This window comes from Podarcis raffonei, chromosome 13 (assembly GCF_027172205.1).
Source record: "Podarcis raffonei isolate rPodRaf1 chromosome 13, rPodRaf1.pri, whole genome shotgun sequence".
Taxonomy (NCBI): Eukaryota; Metazoa; Chordata; class Lepidosauria; order Squamata; family Lacertidae; genus Podarcis; species Podarcis raffonei.
The window spans coordinates 54,629,552-54,647,329 of record NC_070614.1 but is presented as its reverse complement, the minus strand read 5'-3'; the positions used below and the strand labels follow the sequence as shown (position 1 = coordinate 54,647,329).

At 56.8% G+C, this 17,778-nt stretch overlaps 1 protein-coding gene across 1 annotated transcript; it reads right to left on the bottom strand.

Annotated features, from left to right (window-relative positions):
- Positions 1 to 1,550: 1,550 nt before the first annotated feature.
- Positions 1,551 to 12,235, bottom strand: PCOLCE (procollagen C-endopeptidase enhancer). Its single transcript, XM_053361561.1, has 9 exons — positions 12,048 to 12,235; positions 11,169 to 11,277; positions 10,542 to 10,803; positions 7,915 to 8,039; positions 7,530 to 7,666; positions 5,307 to 5,581; positions 3,740 to 3,811; positions 2,920 to 3,090; positions 1,551 to 1,891 (listed from the first exon to the last, which is right to left on the bottom strand). The coding sequence occupies exons 1-9, from the start codon at positions 12,128 to 12,130 to the stop codon at positions 1,731 to 1,733; spliced, it is 1,395 nt and encodes a 464-aa protein (XP_053217536.1). The 5' UTR covers positions 12,131 to 12,235; the 3' UTR covers positions 1,551 to 1,730.
- Between the last annotated feature and the right edge of the window lie 5,543 nt (positions 12,236 to 17,778).

Sequence of the window (17,778 nt, the reverse complement as noted above, 5' to 3'; positions counted from 1 at the left end):
TCAGACCATTGGTCTAGCCACCTCAGTATGGTTGACACCAGCTGGCAGCAGCAGCAGCTCTCTGCGATGTTCTTTTTAGACAGGGAGTCTCTCTCCACCTGCTCTACCCACTGAGCTACGCCCCTTCCCCTCATTTTGCAGCGCTTGCAACTTGCAAGGCGCAGAGCAGGCCAGCTGGGAGCCAGGCGGCCTGCTTCCTCTGCAAGGCTTGGAGACGGGCCAAGAGGTTTTTGCAGCCAGGAGAAGACGTCTTGCACAGGCCTGGCCTGGGGTCCTGGCTCCAAACCCTGTCTGGAGGGTGCTCTCTCCCCCTTTGCCTGTGCCCCATATTCCGCCTTCCTCCCCACCCCCAGCTCCTCTCCCAGGGGGACTTGGCCGCCCTCGCAACTCAAGTGATGTGGCAGAGCTTTGCGGTTTCCCCTTGGCTCGCTCTGCGCCCGCGTGGGTGGAAACCTAATCTGCTCTTTCCTCTGGAAAGCAGAAGTCGCCAGCAGCTGCTGTTTGCAAGGTGGAGGGGCTTCTCGTTGCCCCGTCTCCCGTTGCCCAAAGAGCAGCTTTTGCCCCTTCCAGAGGTTGGAGTTTGGGGCTTCCATTGAGGGCTTTGCACCTTTACATCTGTCACACCTCACACATGGCAGAGGACTGGACAAATTCACAGAGGAGGGGGCTAACAATGGCTTCCAGCCCCGATGGCTGAGCCCTGTTTCCGCAGTTAGAGGCAGAGATGTTTCTGAATGCCAGTAGCTGGTAACAGCAGGAGTGGGGAGAGCAGCTCTTGTGTTCGAATCCTGCTTGCAGGCTTCCCATGATGGGCATCTGGTTGGCCCCTGTGAAAACAGGATGCTGGGCCCCCTTTGGGCAGCCTGGCACTTCTGATTCCCTCATGCGTTTCCCCGGAGCTATTACTTCACAGTGGTGAGCTCCCGTTGCTCGGTCCCTGCTCCTGCCAACCTAGCAGTTTGAAAGCACGTCAAAGTGCAAGTAGATAAATAGGTACCACTCTGGCGGGAAGATAAATGGCATTTCCGTGCTCTGCTCTGGTTTGCGGCTTAGTCCTGCTGGCCACATGACCCGGAAGCTGTATGCCGGCTCCCTCGGCCAATAAAGCGAGATGAGCGCCGCAACCCCAGAGTAGGCCACGACTTGACCTAATGGGCAGGGGTCCCTTTACCTTTTTTTAAAGAGGGATGAGAGCTTAGCCATCCTCCCTACTCTGTCCGACCCCCCAACTAATAACTGCATTCCTGCATTGCAGCGGGCTGGACTGGATGACCCTTGGGGCCCCAATTCTACAATCCTACGATTTTATGAATTGTGCACCCCTTGCTAACACAAGCACGCCAGAGAATCCACCCGCCGCAGGAGCGGGCTCCCAAGTCGCTGTGCCACCACCTTGCCCCGCAGACCAAGGCAGAGGGCTTATGAGTGCTCCGTATGCGACCCCCAAGCTCCTGGGTGGGGGGGGGGTCAGGCATCAAGGGGTTCCCGCCACCAAAGAGAATGAAGGGTTCGCAAGGCCATTCCAACACGGAGAAATACGGAAGCAGATATGTAAAAATACCTTTAAGAGAGACTTGCGTTTAACACTCAGACCTCCCCAAACACAAGCGCAGGGCGGTGTGCGGGTACATTTCCCCTCCCCCTCCCCCGTTCATTGGCTATATGGAGGCGGGCACCGCTGGGCACCCCCGGGGTGGCTCTGTCCGTAAGGGAGACGCGGCAGCGCAGGCTCAGGTCCTGTTCCTGGCAGCTGGCGGGGCGGTGCAGGGGCGCTTGGCGAGGTTGGTGAGGATCTTGTGCTGCGGTTGGCGGAAGGGCACCACGAAGCTGGTGGGGGGGAGCTGCCCGCTCCCGTCCACGCCAACTTTGCCCATGAAGACGTAGTTGGCACCTGCAAGGGGAAACGGAATAGTGTTATGTACTGAGTTGAATAGGATCCAAATTGCAGCAGTCTGATTGGTCCTAGAACAATAGGAGCCAGAATGCAGCAGTCTGACAGTCCACAGGAGACACCCAATCCAGCTCCAGGTGGAAGGGAATCCGCAACCTGATTGGCCTACAGGAGAATCCCGGAATTAGCCAATCACATGGGGCCCATTGTGTAAATAATGTATATAAAGCAGACATTCTGGGGGAACTTCCATTCCTCCTCACCACTAGGAACTGAGTAAAGAGCATGAAATCCACTCTCGACTCCAAGTATATTTCAAATACAGTGGACGCTCGGGTTGAGAACGTGATCCGTGCAGGAGGCACGTTCGCAACACGCAGCGCCACGTCTGCGCATGCGCGGGTTGCGATTCGGCTCTTCTGCGTATGCACAAAGCACAATTTAGCGCTTCTGCGCATGCGCCGTAACCTGTTCCAGTACGTCCAGGTTTCGGCGCGTCCGTAACCCAAAAACGTGCAACCTGAAGCGTCTGTAAGCCGAGGTATGACTGTAATACATGGAGCCCCTGGAAGAGGAGGCAGGGTGGGCCTCAGCTGGCCGGCTGGGGGGGAGCCCCTTCGCTTAGGCCCAGAATTGATGGCAGAGGGACTTCTCTGCCGCGTGTGGAACATGGTGCCCACCTGTTTCCTGCTGCCCCGCAGGGGCAGCTGAACCTCCAAATTGCAAGGAAGGAGATTCCCACTAAACACAGGGTTAGAACGCCCTCACAAGGTGGTGGTTTCTCCTTCCTCGGAGGCTTTTAAGCAGAGATTGGGTGGGCATCTGCCAGGCCTTCTCTAGCAGTGATTCCTCCAGGCATGGCGGGGGTTGGACTGGATGACCCTCGGGTGTCCCATCCTACAGTCCTACGATCTCAAGGACCTCTCCCGCCCCCCTGCTTTTCTGCACAGTTTGCGTAAGGAAACAGCGGAAGGAGCTGGTGTGGGGGGTGAAAGGACACGTGTGGGGCGAGTGTGGGGGTCTCTCACCTTTCTTGAGGATGGGGCACTGCCGGCAGGGGGCCTCGAAGCGAAGAGTGGCTGCGCTGCCCTCGGCGGGGAGGCTCAGGGCTCCTGCCTTGTACGTATTCCCGAGGGCGACGGTGATGGTGACCTTGTTCCCTGCCCCTCGCACGGCCGTCTTCACTGTCCCAGAGATCACTGCAAAAGCGGCGTTGGAGGGTGAGGGGCTGCCAGAACGGAGGAGGACCCCTCCCAGGTTTGAGCCAGGGCAGCCGGCAGTTCCCAAACATTCTTGGAGGACCCCCACCCCCTGGGTTCCAAGATCTCGTTCCCATTGCCCCCTACCCAAAATGCTATAAAAGGCATTATTCAGAACAGCAGTTTGCAGCATCAGACACTTATCAAAACACTTGCAATTAACCACACACTGGTTCAAAACCCAGTTAAAACTAATTTAATTAACTCCGCCAAACTGATGACCAAAACTTGATAGTTATTGGCACCTCAAGCGCCCCCCTGCTGCCCGCTTGCCTCTTCACACCCCCTATGTAATTCCACCCCCCCCCCAGGGGGCAGGACCACTGATCTAAGAGGCTATGGGGTCTCACTCCAGGGACATTTGGGGCTCATTCTGATTGACAGCTCCCCTCCAGCCGCTTCTCTTCTGCCCCCCTCCCCCCCAGAGCTGCCCAGTTTCATTTCCAGGAGCTGGCAGAACGAGGGTGTGCACATTTCCCCACTTTGCCCCCCCTGCACCTGTTCAAATGGGGGTTGGAATAGATGACCTTTGGGGGTCCCTTCCTTCATGATTCTACGATGCCCCCTCCCGCTCTCCTAAAGGGCTCACCAAAATCGCTGGCACAGAAGTTGCTCTGGAGCGTTCCTGTCCGGCGGCACTTCTCTGGGCAGGTGATCTCACCTGGGGCGGGGAGAAACAGAGGGGAAGAGTAGAATTGAGGCAAACCCCCCAACTAGCACTCTGCACATGCTCAGGAACGCGTCCTCAACGTCACCTGCAGCAGGGCAGCTTTGGAAACTTTTACCTTGCTTCCTGCTTGGCCATTCAGAACACACATTATGCATTGAATAATATAAAGGATGCGGACAATTTTGTGGAAATACTTTACGGATAAGTCTGAAGAATGGCAACTACCAAAACCACAGATTGGCAAACTAAACTAAACTGATCTGTCCCAGAGGGGAAGAAATGGGGATTTTGTTTTCGTATCCTTCTCCCTATTTTTTTTGGGTAATTGTTATATATTGGAAATTAATAAAACTATATTTATTTTACAAATAACGCATCCCAGGAGAGAGGCCTGGTAGGCGCAGGGGAGCCTGGCCTGCTGCAGACAGTGGACAGTGGGGATTTTTAGCTCGGAGAAAATGTGAGCAAGAGGTGACACGATAGAAACTTATAAAAATTATGCCAGGCAGGGAGAAAGTGTGGAGAGGAAAGTTTTTCTCCCTCTCTCATAGCACTGGAAATCATGGACATCCAATGCAACGGAATGCTGGGATGTTCAGGACCGATAAAAGAAAGCTAAACTGCGGAACTCCCTGCCACACTAGGCAGGGATGGCGACCATCTTGGATGGCTTCCAAAGAGGATGAGACAAATCCATGGAGTAGGAGGGGGCTCTTCCCCCCCCCAAAAAAATTATTGCTTTCCCTGCAAATCCAAGAACGACATATTCCTACAGTAACTTGTCCAGCACTGCATTCTTATTAAGTTTCACATAAAGTACACATAGCTTACAACATTTATCCAAGTAAAATAGGGACAAGCTTATCCAAGGAAGATCGGAATATTCCGGGATCAAATCAGGAACCGGGACAGCTTCTGTGAATCTGTCCCTGGAATATAGGGACACTGGGAGGGTCTGCAGTACACAAGCAATGCATTTATTCATGCATTATCGATTCAAGTCTGCTCCCTGCAGAGGTTCTGGTGTTGGGGCTGGAACAAAAGTTTCTGCCTCATTTATAAAGGAAAAGAATTGGAGCGAAGTCTCACCCAAAGTGCCGACCCCTGAGGTGCCTTCTGTGGCGAGGGAGGCGTTCCAGCGGAGCCACAGTCCATATATTATTTAACCTGATTTCAAGGGGGATTTCTACGGATTGTTTGCCAAGCTGGGGTTAGAGGGGATTGGCTTTGTGCTCAAATCCTGCTTGGAGGTTTTGCACTGGAGCGTCTGTGAGGACACTGGACTAGGTGAGCCACTTTGGGCATGATCCGGCAGCCAGGCTCTTCCAATGTCCTTATGGAGCCTCCAGAGGCAGTCTACCTCGACCCCTAGGTCCTGAGGGTTATTTGGCCACCGTGGGCCAAAGGAACCTCTGGCCGGATCCAGCAAGGCTCTTCTGAGGTCCTGACACACACCGCAGTGATCTCGTCCACAGATGCCTCTTACCTGTGGCAGGTGGTGCCGTGGGCCGTGTGGGGCTGGGGCGGGGCCTGGCGGTCGGTCTGGGGCGCGGTGCCGGCTTGGGCTTGGGGGCCACTGGCTTCCTGCCCGGCTGGGCTGGCTTGGAGCCCGGGAAGACGCGTCCTGTGGGCAGGGAGACGCCTTTGTCCACCGTCTCGCCGGGGCTCTTGAAGACGTAGGAAGCCGAGAAACCATCGGCCGTCACGCTGAGATCCGAGACGAACTGGACCAGCAGTTCATTGCCATTTGAGGAGACGGTGCTAGATGACCGCAGGGAGAGGGAAGGAATTGAGAAGAGCAGAGAAGTCCCTCCCTGGCCCTACTCTAACGTCCTGGAAGCCACATTTAGGTTGCCAGCTGTGATGGCAAAAACCTCCTCTGTCTCTGAGATGCTTCTGATTCCACGCAGAGGACCAGACAGGCAGGTGAGGCTTGGTGGCCTCAAGGCGAGCAGGAGAGGATGGTGTGTCAAGACGAGGGGCTTGGATTTGGGAGGAACCAGGATTCCTCGAATCGTAGACTTGGAAGGGACCCCGAGGGTCATCCAGCCCAACCCGCTGCAAGGCAGAAATATTCCGCTGCCTGCATACAGGGATTGAACCTGCGGCCTTGGCATCACAGCCTCCCTGTGCTCTAAGTAACTGAGCTGCCCAGGTTGCAGAGCAGCTTTGAGGCTGTTTGGTTGGGGGAAAGTTGGTTCAGAAGGGATCTCTGCCCCAGCCAGGGATGAACACACAGGTGGTGGTTTTAAAAGAGGTGGACACAGATTCTCAGAAGAGGAGGAAGAGAGGGCGAGGGATGGCTCCTAGCCAGGGTGGCGGTTTAGACACCCGAGTGCCAGTTCCTGTAAATCGCAGGAAGGGAGAGCATTGCTCTTGCGCTCGGATCCTGCCGATAGGAACAGGATGCTGAGCTAGATGGGCTCGAAGCGGCAGGCTCTGCTGATGTTCTTACAAAGACGATGAAATAGACCAAGAAATTAAATGGAGGAGGCGTAGAAGGAGGCCCTGTGAGGCCAGGGGCAGTTCAGGGAGGCCAGAGGCGATGGGAGACAGAGATTATTTGCCAAAGCGGGCGAAAGGGAATGCTTGGTCTTAGAGGACGTGGGAATGACCTGGGGAAGGGAGAGAGCCAGTGGGAAGCGCTTATCTGTGGGTATAAACCAGGGGTTGGCAAACTGAGGCCCAGGGGCTGGATCCGGCCCCCCCCCCGGCTCATAAATCCGGCCCACGGACCCTGCTGCCCGCTCGGTCAGTCTCCACACACTGTGGACGCCTCGCCGTGCAGGGACTGACTTACACGATGCTGGCACGGCTTCTGGGCAGACGGCACACTGGCGCGGATTCAGATTGGCTGCAGGAGGTTCCAGCGCGGCCATGGACGGAAGGTGGGCAGCAGGTCTGGGCCGCGCCATGGGCATCATGACGGGTGCGCCACGGAGCTTCAGCCAGAGTTTGGCGCACCTGCCGGCCCCGCACCTGGTGTGCATGCTGGTGGCATGCTTGGCAGCCGCGCTGGAGCAGCTGTAGGGCAAGCTGCGCGCCGCCTGCATGGCACTGCATGCACGGCCTGCCCGCCGACCTGGCCTCAGATAATGGGCTGCAGCGCATTGTGCACGCTGCCTGGGAGCTCTGTGGGTACGGGCTGATAAAGCAGCTGCTGCTCATCAACAGCGCTGGTGAGTGTGCAGTGTCGAGACATGCTCCTAAGTGCGTGCAGAGTGCTTCCTTCCTCCAGGTCCAGAGGCAGCTTTGGGATCGGTTTGGTGGGTATTCATATTTTTCAAAATATAGTCTGGCCCCCCACAAGGTCTGAGGGACAGTGGAGCGGCCCCCTGATGAATATGTTTGCTGACCCCTGGTGTAAACTCTCCAGGAACGACGGGGAAGGGTCACCGAGGGCAGGGGGTCCAGATCGTTGAAACGCTCAGGGGATCTTGAGATGAGTGTGAAACAGACTCCCCTTCCTTGGAGGTCTTTGAGCAGAGCCTGGCGTGTTGCGGATGCTTCTGCTGCAATTCCTGCAGGGCAGGGGGTTGGACTGGATGACCCTCGGGGGTCCCTCCCTACCCTACAATCCTATATTTCAAGGAAGCATCCCAAAGAGGAGACACGCTGAAGCAACGGGGGACTGCAAGCACCCTTAAGCTGGCAGCCGACGTGCTCCAGTCGCGACAGAAAGGGAAACCTGTGCGCTGCAAAGCCTCACCTGGGTGATTCGTCCCCGCAGAACTTGCCAATGCGCCTGGAGTCGTCTCGGTCTCCGCCGTTGAAAACGGCCACGTAGTCGTAGCGACAGTAGGTGTCGGGCTCCACGTCAAACTTCCCAAAGGTCAAGGCAATCACCTGAGCCAGGGGGGAAAGGAGAGGGAATCAGCTCCCGTTGCGCCGGTGGGCATGACCTGACTCATAAGCTTTCCGGGCAGAGAACGGAGGTGGTTGCTGGGTGCCACCCCACCCACTGCCCTGGGAAGAGAGGCCCCGCCGGAGGAAGCCGGCAAGAATCACAGAACTGCCGAGCTGAAAGGGACCCCCCAAGATCATCCAGCCCAACCCCCTGCGACGCGGCTAAGGGGGCAAGCAAGCAGCCTTACCTTGTCCTTTGGGGCAATGATGTGCCAAGAGCAGCTGATGCCGGGCGGGTAGTCGCTCTCAGGCCAGTTGGGGGTCTTGAGGGTGCCCTGGGGTTTCTCCAGCTTCCCCCCACAGAACTGGTGCTCTGCAGAGAGAGAAAGAGGGGCAGGGCCGCCCAGGGGGTCAGCAGAATGGGCCAGGCCAGGGATGCGCAGAAACTCCTTGTGGCCCTCGTCTCTCGAGGTGGCACACAGGAAAAGTTTTGGGTCACCCGCTGCAAGCGTGCACAGAGACCCCACGGGGCCCCTTGCCACCCCCCGCCACGTGCAGAGCCTCTGGGAGCCGTGGGCCCAAGGTGGGCCCACACCCAGCCTTTTGAACCCACAGAGGAAGGGGGCTCAAGTGTGCCAATCAGTCGCTGCCTTGAGGGATCGTGCCTGCATGCCCATGTGCAAGCAGGCAAAACTCCTGCACGCCCTCAGGCCGGCCATTCCTGCGCAAACCTCTACCCACGTGCCGCATGCCAGCCAATATTCTACACCCCCCCCCAGAAGAGCCCCCTAACTAAGCCCAATTCAGAAGCCAGGCCTGTCCTGCAGCCAGCAAGGGGCCAGGGATCAAAGACCCAACAGGATGGATGGGGGGTTTCATGAAAGGAAGGGGGGGAGATGTTTTTATTTTACTGGGGGCGTGCAATCAAAGCTGGTCCGGCGTCTTATGGTCTGAATGCTTGTTTGCTCTGCAAACAGCCCAGGGGGGCGGAGAGAGAGGCCCCCAAAGGGAGCAGAACCGCAGGGCGAAAACAGCAATTTGGGAGACCGCACTAATGACTGGTTGCAGAAGGACCAGGAATGGGCGGAAGAGACTGGCATCGCCCGGGCCAGCAGGCAGAGAAAGGTGGGGACGGAATGAGAATTTTATTTGGAGGGGCGTCCGTCTCTTCCATCCCATACTTCCAGCCCCTCCTGAGGACCCTGGATGGGGTCTCCCCCTTGAGCAAAGGACCCCACAACCCTCCTGACTATGGGCTTCCGAAAGCAGAAAGAGCACCCCCTGCCCACCACCCAAAAAGCCAAGCCAAGCCCAGGCCTTGCCCTCCTTGGAAGGGCAGGAGGGGGTCTCTGCAGCTGCCACTGCGAGAAAGAACTGGGGGGTCTCGTACTCACCGTCCCAATAGTCCCACGGCTCCCAGAACCCCCAGGAGTCTATATGATGGGCACCCCCTTTTCCTCGTCCCTTTGGGCGCCCTGGAAAAAGGTCCTGTGCGTTGGGATGGGAAAGGGGGTGCGAAAGACCTACCGCCCCCCCTTTCCTCGTGCCACCCCAGGGTGCAGAGCTCCAGCCTCCCCTCCTTACGCCCCCAGATGAGCAGCTGGTTCGGCCTAAAACTCTCCCTGCCGGCCGGATCCTTTTTACTCGAGGTCAGAGGTCAAATGCTTGCCGTGATCCAGGGAGATTCCACAGCAGTCCTCTCACGCTTCGAACATTCCAGCTGGCAAATGCCCCTATCCCAAAACGCTGCCCCCTGCAAAGCATTTGTCAGCCTAACGGTTGTTAAATTAGTTTTTGAGATCCAGTCCTCCTAGGATCCCATTGCTGGCTGCTTCTTGGGGGTTTCTGTGCAATGTTAAAAGTCATCCGTGGTCCCAAAATAAGGAGTTAGCAAATAATGAGTCATAGTTGGAAGGGGCATCCAGTCCAACCCCCCACAATGCAGGAATCTCACTTAAAAAAATCCCTGGCAGGTGGCCATCCAAGCTCTGCTTAAAAGCCCCAAATGAATCACAGAATTGTAGAGTCGGAAAGGACCTCAAGGGTCATCTAGTCCAACCCCCTGCAATGCAGGAATCTCAGCTAGATCATATATTGATCATATATTGATCTATGGGCTACTTTTAACATGAGGCTGCATTTTAAATTGCATTTTAACTTGTATTTTAAATTGGTGGTGTTGTTTTTCCTATTATGATTTTACTGTAATTTTATTGGTGTTAGCCCCTCTGGCTGGGGAGGGCGGGGTATAAATAAAATTTATTATTATTATTATTATTATTATTATTATTATTATTATTATTATTATATAGGACAGGTGGCCCCCCAACCTCTGCTTAAAAACCCCCAAGGAAGGAGATTTCACCACCTTCCAAGGGAGTTTGTTCCACTGTCAAACAGCTCTTGTTGAGTTAGAATCTCCCTTCTTGTCACTTGAAGCCATGGGTTCGAGTCCTGCCATCCTGAGCAGCCGAAAGCAAGCTTGCTGCATCTTCTATGAGACAGCCTTTCAGATTTCTGAAGGTGGCTCTCGTATCTCCTTCCGGCCTCTCCTTCTCCAGGCTAAACATCCCCAACTCCCTCAACCGATCATCATCATGATCTCAGCGCGACTCACAATCTCAGGACTCGGTTTCCCTGACTATTAAATATACAAACTTGGCTTGATGGGGAAACAAGATTGGCATCCAAACCTCCCGCCCCCGAATCCTCCTTGTTCTCAGCACGGGGGCCCAGAGGATCCTGGGTAATTTGCCAGAGGAATTGTGGGTAAGTCAGAAGGGTTTGGCCAACCTGGCACCCGCCAGAAGTTTGGAACTATAACTCCCGCCAGCCCCAACGCCACTGGCCGCTGCAAGGGGGGGGGGTCCCTTACCGTCGACGTGGGGGAGCCCCCCGCTGAACCACACCAGGAAGCCCCTCCCTCCGGTGCCCTCGTCGGACACCATCCGCAGCATCATCCGGTTGCTGGTGCTGAGGACCGCTCCCGGCCGGAAAGTGCCGCAGAAGCGGCCCAGGCGCTGCCCCTCGACGGCCGAGTGCCCATTGTAGACCTCCAGGTAGTCGTAGCGGCAGACGGGGTCCGGCTCCATGTCAAAGACCCGGAAGGAGAGCATCACCACCTGCCCTTCTGGGACCTGGGAATGGGGGGCAAAGGGGCTGTCAGATGCCAGGGGGTGGGCAGACTGGCAGAGGGAGAATCAGGGGGCACCCCTGGAGAAAGGAGACTGGCACGCACACTTGGGGGAAAATAAAATCTGAAATAGCTGCAGACATAGAAGGGGAAAGGAAGATGCTCCCCTTGTGTGGCCTTAATTCAGCGCCACACTTGCGCAATAGGATCAGGGTTCGAATCCCGCCCCCGGCCAGGAAACGCACTGGGGGACCTCGGGCAACCTAGCCATTGCCAACGGTCAGCAACTGGTGGGAGCTGGAGCGGGGGTACCTAGCTGCGTGTCCCCCCCACCCCCTGCCCAGGACCCCCGCCCCCAGGGAGAGTCACCGTGATGGTCCAGACGCAGGTCTTGCTGGGAGGGTAGTGGCTGGGGAAGCCCTCGCTGGCGATGTAGCCGTTGTTGCCACTGTGGTCGCCCCCGCAGACGAAGATGGGTCTGGAAGGGAGAGGGAGAAGCGTCGGGAGAGGCAGGGGGCACCGGGGACAAGGCATGCCACACAGAACCACAGAGCTGGCTGGGACCCCCAAAGGTCATCCAGCCCAACCCGCTGCAACGCAGGAAGAATCCCCGACTCCAACTCTGCTTTGAAACCTCCAGTGAAGGAGAGCCTGCCCTCTTCTGAGGGAATCCGTTCCACTAGGGGTCTGGAAGTTGAAGACCACCTGGCGTAAAGAAGCTGACTTATTCCTTCATCCATCCAGCTCAGGCTGGCAGCAGCGGCTCTCCAGGATTTCAGACGGGTCCTACTTGGAGGTGCCCTTCTGCATGCCAAGCAGACGTCCTGCCCCCTTCCCTAGACAGCCCGGGGCTAAGAAGGGGGCGGGCGGCGGGGCTGTGGGCGCCCCCTCCTCCCAGCCTCTCTGCCCCTGACCCAGAGCCGCCATCCCACCCCCAGCCCCCCCCTTCCCAGTAGCTCTCTTGACACCCCGTCCAAGAATTCCGGGAATCCGCTTGGCTCATCCCGGCTCCTGGCAGCCGGACCAGCCGCGTCTCGCCTAAACCCTTCCAGATGTGCCGCGGACGGACCCAAAACTTAGGGGGGGGCGCGCAGCAGCAGCAGCAGTCCCCCCCACAAGCACCCCCAGGATGTGGAACAGGGAAGGGGGCATCTATGGCAAAGAGTCACCCCCCAGCCCCGCTCTTGGGGGTGTTTCTTGGGACGGGGGGCTGGCAGATGAGACGGGTCGGGGGGGGCGCGCAGGTACCTGGTGTTGTTCCCGGCGGGGGGGTCCTGGGCCCCGGCCAGCGGCAGGAGGGCGAGCAGCAGGAGGGAGAAGTGGGGCGCCATCGTCGTCGCTTTCGGGGCGCTTCCCTGAGCTGGACGGGGCGGGCGGCGAGACGGGGACGGAGTGGCGTCCCAGCAGCGCCGCCTCCCGCTTATGGGGAGCCGGTGGGGGGAGCCAGGCGGCGGGGAGGGGCCGAGGGGGCGGGCGGAGAGCCACGGCCAAGCCGAGCATGTGCAGAGCGCGCTGCGCTCCGGGGATGGGCAAAAGATTCCCGGGGGTCTCTTTTGGGAAGCCCCCCCCAAAGCAGATCCCGAAGGGGCGCCCTTCTCTCCCGCCTGGGGGTCCCAGCAATCTCCTGCCTCCGAGCGGGGAAGGCAACACGACACGCGTCGTGAGAAGGGCGCCCCCGAGATCGCGCGGCAGGACCGCGACCCCCAGCTGCTGCTGCTGCCAGCCGCAGCCCCAGGAAGGAAGGGGAGCCCGGGGGTCTGGCGCTCCTCTCCTCCAGCCCCAGCGGGACCCCGAAGGATGCTGCGAGGGGCGCTTCTTTGGGAGTCGGAAGGAGACAGTGGCGGCCTAGTGGTTAGAGTCCGTCGCACCAGGACCTTGAGCGCCCTGGGTGGGGGGGTGGAGCTCGTGGTATAATTGCAAAAGGAGAGAGACCTATAAGATGCCCGCTCACACGTGCATTCGTGACTAACTCATCTTCCATTTTTAAAATATAAGATTGTTATATAATCTTCCTTCGCCAAGATAGCTTTTTTAAAAAATTCTATCATTCGTCAATTAAAACAGCAGATAATATAAGAACATTATCTAGCTCGGAGTTAAATTCATTTTGGAACAAGAAGAGTAGAATACTAGGATCTTAGAACAGTAGCGTTGAATGAGGGACCCCCAGGGGTCATCCAGTCCAACCCCCTGCCATGCAGGGATCGCCGCTACAGAATCCCGGGCAGGCGGTTTAAATTTTCTGCTTAAAAACACCCAATGAGGAGAGTTTAAGTGCAAAAGGATGATTTACTATTATTATTACATTATTAATAATGATCAAATAATGATTATGGAGTCTTCCGGTGGCTTAATATCATTAATAATAATCATTACTATCATTAATTACGCCCAATTGAGGCGCCAGAAGACTTTCAGGTGGGCGACCCCCGTCTGAGGGAACCTCCGCCCGCGGTGCGTGTGTGGCGTCACAGGAAGCTCCCGCCAATCAGGGCCGGGTGGGCGTGGCTTAGTTGCCACGACAGGAAGGCGGCGGCGGCGATCAATGGAGGCGCCGGCGGGGGTTTCCCTGAGGCGCCTGGCCAATAGAAAAGCGGGAAGTAGAGCCCCGCCCACCAGGGGGCCGGAGTAGGAAGCAGTTGGACCAATCGGGAGAGGGGAGGGCGGGCCCGGAGGGCGGACGGACAGGAGGAGGAGGAGGAGGCAGCAGCCGGTGAGAGAGGGGCGGCTGCGGGGGGGGGTGGAGGGAGGGAGTGACGTGGAGGGGCCCCCGCCAAGCAAATGGGGGGCGGGCTTGGTCGATGCCCCCTCTGCCCCTCCGCAGCAGCCAGCCAGGGGCTGGGAAAGCTCCTGTCTGGCCTTCCCCTCGGGGCAGAGACCGCGGCAGCCCCTGGGGGGGGGGCGCGGGGGGAATCGGGATGGTCCCGGAGCTGAGGGGGGGTTTGCAGCACCACCCCCACCTTCTTTCTCTCTCCTGGCTTCCTAAGAGCCCGGCTGGATCAGGCCCACGGGGGCCCGTCCAGTCCAGCATCCTGTCCTCACAGTGGCCAACCAGATGCCCCAATGGGGAACCCGGGAGCAGGATCCGAGCGCAAGAGCAACTCTCCCCTCCTGCAACGGGAGTTCAGAAGCATTGCTCCTGGTCCTGAATGGGGCAACTGTGCCCCTGAAGGACCAGGTGCGCAGCCTGGGAGTCATTCTGGACTCACAGCTGTCCATGGAGGCGCAGGTCAGTTCTGTGTCCAGGGTAGCCGTCTACCAGCTCCATCTGGTACACAGGATGAGACCCTCCCTGCCCGCAGACTGTCTCGCCAGAGTGGTGCATGCTTTAGTTATCTCCCGCTTGGACTACTGCAATGCGCTCTACCTGGGGCTACCTTTGGAGGTGACCCGGAAACTACAACTAATCCAGAATGCGGCATCCAGACTGGTGACTGGGAGCGGCCGCCGAGACCATATAACACATGTCCTGAAACACCTACATTGGCTCCCAGGACATTTCCAAGCACAATTCAAAGTGTTGGTGCTGACCTTGAAAGCCCTAAACGGCCTCATAGGTCCAGTATTCCTGGAGGAGCGTCTCCACCCCCATCATTCTGCCCGGACACTGAGGTCCAGCTCCGAGGGCCTTCTGGCGGTTCCCTCCCTGCAAGAAGGGAGCTTACAGGGAACCAGGCAGAGGGCCTTTTCGGTGGTGGTGCCTGCCTTGTGGAACACCCTCCCTTCAGATGTGAAGGAAATAAGCAGCTATCTTATCTTTAAAAGACATCTGAAGGCAGCCCTGTTCAGGAAAGTTTTTTAATATTTAATGCTGTATTGTTTTTAACACTTGATTGGGAGCCGCCCAGAGTGGCTGGGGAGACTCAGCCAGATGGGTGGGGTATAAATAATAAATTTGATGATGATGATGAAGACAGCTGAAGGCAGCCCTATTTAGGGAAGTTTTTAATGCTTAATGCTGTATTTTGTTTTTAATATTTGATTGGGAGCCCTAAATAATAATAATAATAATAATAATAATAATAATAATAATAATTATTATTATTATTATTATTATTTGCAGACCCTGCAGAGCCCCCCACTCCTCCGGGGCGGGGCCGCTGCAGCTGCTCCTCGGTGTGGGGGCATCCCTTGGTGGGGAGGGGGACGCCGGAACCGAGAGGACTGAGAAAAAACGGGCGGGGGGGGTATCAGGGAATTAAGACATGGGGTGATTGGAGCAAGGGAGAATAAGGGACCCCCACGCCACCATCCAGGGTGGGTGGGTTCTCATGCCACCTGGCGATGCCCCCCCCCATTCGAGGTGCAAGGGTGTTCTGCTGTTGCGCTGCAATCTCCTTCCCTTTGGGCATCTGGGTGCCCACTCTGAGAAGAGAACGGCAGACGGGGCAGGAACCCCCCCCCCTTTCGATGCCCCCCTTTTGCCTTCCTGACTCTTACATCCTAGGACTCTTCCCCTAGCGCTGGGGGTCACCCTGGGCCTAGAACCTTTGCTCCTCTGTGCATACGCAGAGTGCATTTCCCACCCTGCTGGCCCTGGGCAATGATGGCCTCTCCCATAAGGGGGAGAGGACTTCAGGCCCAGAGGACAGCTGAGGAGACCTCTGGGGACAGATCGATGCCCACAGACACCTCCTTCTACCCCTTGCCCAGGAACACCTGCTGGCGGAGAGCAAGCGACGACCCTGCGCCCAGGAAGCAACCAGCCTGGCCCGGCAAGGAGAGGGCAGCAGCGGGCAGTCGTTCGGCATGGGGCACCCCTTTCTCCACGAGGCCTGGGTGAGTCTCCCGTGGGTGAGCGCAGGAAGGGAGCAGAACGGGGTCCAAGAGGCTAGTCCCTGCTGTGGCAGGACTGCCCCATGCCCACCTGAAGCTGCCCACACATATCAAGGCCCAGGGTCCCTCTAGCTGCTGACCCCCATAGTTCGCCACCCCCATTGAGACATGCAGCCCGCGTAACATTCTGCTATATACGCAGGCACCCGTATTAAATAAGAAATGTGAAACGCCGTTGATTGGGTATTTCGGTGCCAGAGGTTGGAGGGGCTTGAGGTGACCTGAAAGAGGGTCCCGCTTCAAAAGCAGGTCAAAGGTTATCTGTGGGAAGGGGCTGCAGCATCTGCTCTGCAAGGCAGAAGGTCCTGGATTTGGCTGCCAGGTAGCAGGGCTTACATGAAACCCTGAAGGCTAGCCAGAGGGCAGACCAGCAGTGGGGACACTTCTGGCCCCCCAGATGTTGCAAGACTCCAGTTCTCACCATGCCTGGCTGCTGACTGTAGGGGTGGCAGATGGGAGCCCATGGGGGTGGGAAGGGAATATGTATGTATGTATGTATCTTCATGCCTTGCCTTTTTCTCCAAAATAGAGAAGCCCGTGATTCTCTTTTCCTCCTCGTTGATCCCCACAACTCCCCTGCGAGGTAGTTGAGGCAGTGATGGGTGAGGTGGGAGGATTCGAACCCTGCTCTCTCCCAGTTCACAGTCCAACACTTGAACTTATTACAACACAATGGCATCTTGGAAGGAAAGGGGCAGACTTTCCTCTTAAAGGAGCCACACAGAGGTTGAACGGCAGGCTGAGTTAACAGTGGTGGTGCGGGGAGCCCTTGGCAAGGGCACACGACAGCCCCTTCTTGCTGCTCCCACCCACCAAGGGGGCATGTGTGGATCCCCTAAAAGAAAGGGGGGTCCAGGCAGCCTGCAGAGCAAAACCCCACTCACCTGGCTCAGGTTAAAGTCTCTCCAGGTTCCCCATCATCCCGGAGAGGTCAAACTCCATCCCCGGAAGCAGCATTTGCATTCAGAGCTGGGAGGGAACCCCAGGGGTCATCCAGTCCAACCCCGCTCCCGGCAACGCAGGAACTAGCAGCCAGAAGCTGAGAGCACGGCTCTTCCTTTCCCCTCTGTTCTATTTGGAGACAACCCTTCTCCCTGCTGCAAACTGAGACACAGACCTTTCTGCTTCTTTCCGCCGGTTTGCAAACTTCCCTCCTCCCTTCCAGGCCACGCTGAGCCCATCCCTCCCCGGATCTTCGTCCTCTACCTGGCGCTGGCCAGCACCTGCTTGGTTCTCCTGATGCTGCCCCTGGAGGGTCAGCCCAGCCCGTTGGTGCCCCCTGCCCTCCACGTCACCCTCCCACAGAAACTGGTGGCTGCTTATGTCCTCGGTGAGAGCTTCTCAGGGGAATGGGATGGGGGGGGCGTCTCTCGCACTCAGGTCCGGATTGCAGGTTTCCCATCCTGGGCACCTGTCTGGCCCCTATGAGGACAAGATCCTGGACTAGGATGGGCCCCTTCTGGCCTGATCCAGCAGCCAGGATGCTTCTTTTATTCCTTATATATTGTATTCTATTGAATTACAATTACGGCATTCAAACAGCTATACAATAAAATGCAATATACAAGAAGCAATGAAAATGCAAAATCAAAAATGGTACAGCATCTAGCATGCAGCACAGTACCATGACTGCCGCGGGCGGAGAAATCTGCTAAGATGCTCAGCCATTTTCCAAGTGGTCCTCAGGGTAGAATAATAGAATCGTAGAGTTGGAAAGGACCCCAAGAGGATATCCAGTCCCGCCCCCGGCAATGCTGAAATCTGCGCTGACACATCCATGCCTGATGGCCATATCCAAACTCTGCTTAAAAACCTCCAAAGGAGGAGAGTTCGCAACTCCCAAGGAAGGCTATTGAATGGCTCTTACTGTTGGGGAACGGGGACATTTGCAATTTACTGAGTTAGGCCAAGTTCCTCCATCCTTCCCAACGGCTGGAGTGAGCGGTGGCGGAGGGATATTCCCATCATGCTTTGCTCAAAAGCATCCACTAGAGCAGAGACTATCCATCTCCCAAGAGCACTGTTTAGGGAAGCTTTTAATGTTTGAGACATTACTGTATTTTAATATTGTGTTGGAAGCTGCCCAGAGTGGCTGGGGTATAAATAATAAATTATTATTATTATTATTACTAGCCACCACATG

Coding starts and splice junctions, on each gene's coding strand:
- PCOLCE (XM_053361561.1), bottom strand. CDS start 12,130: ATGGCGCCCCACTTCTCCCTCCTGCTGCTCGCCCTCCTGCCGCTGGCC. Junction 10,804..11,168: donor CCTGCGTCTGGACCATCACG/GTGACTCTCCCT, acceptor CCCCATTCCCAG/GTCCCAGAAGGGCAGGTGGT. Junction 7,667..7,914: donor TCATTGCCCCAAAGGACAAG/GTAAGGCTGCTT, acceptor CCCCTGGCTCAG/GTGATTGCCTTGACCTTTGG.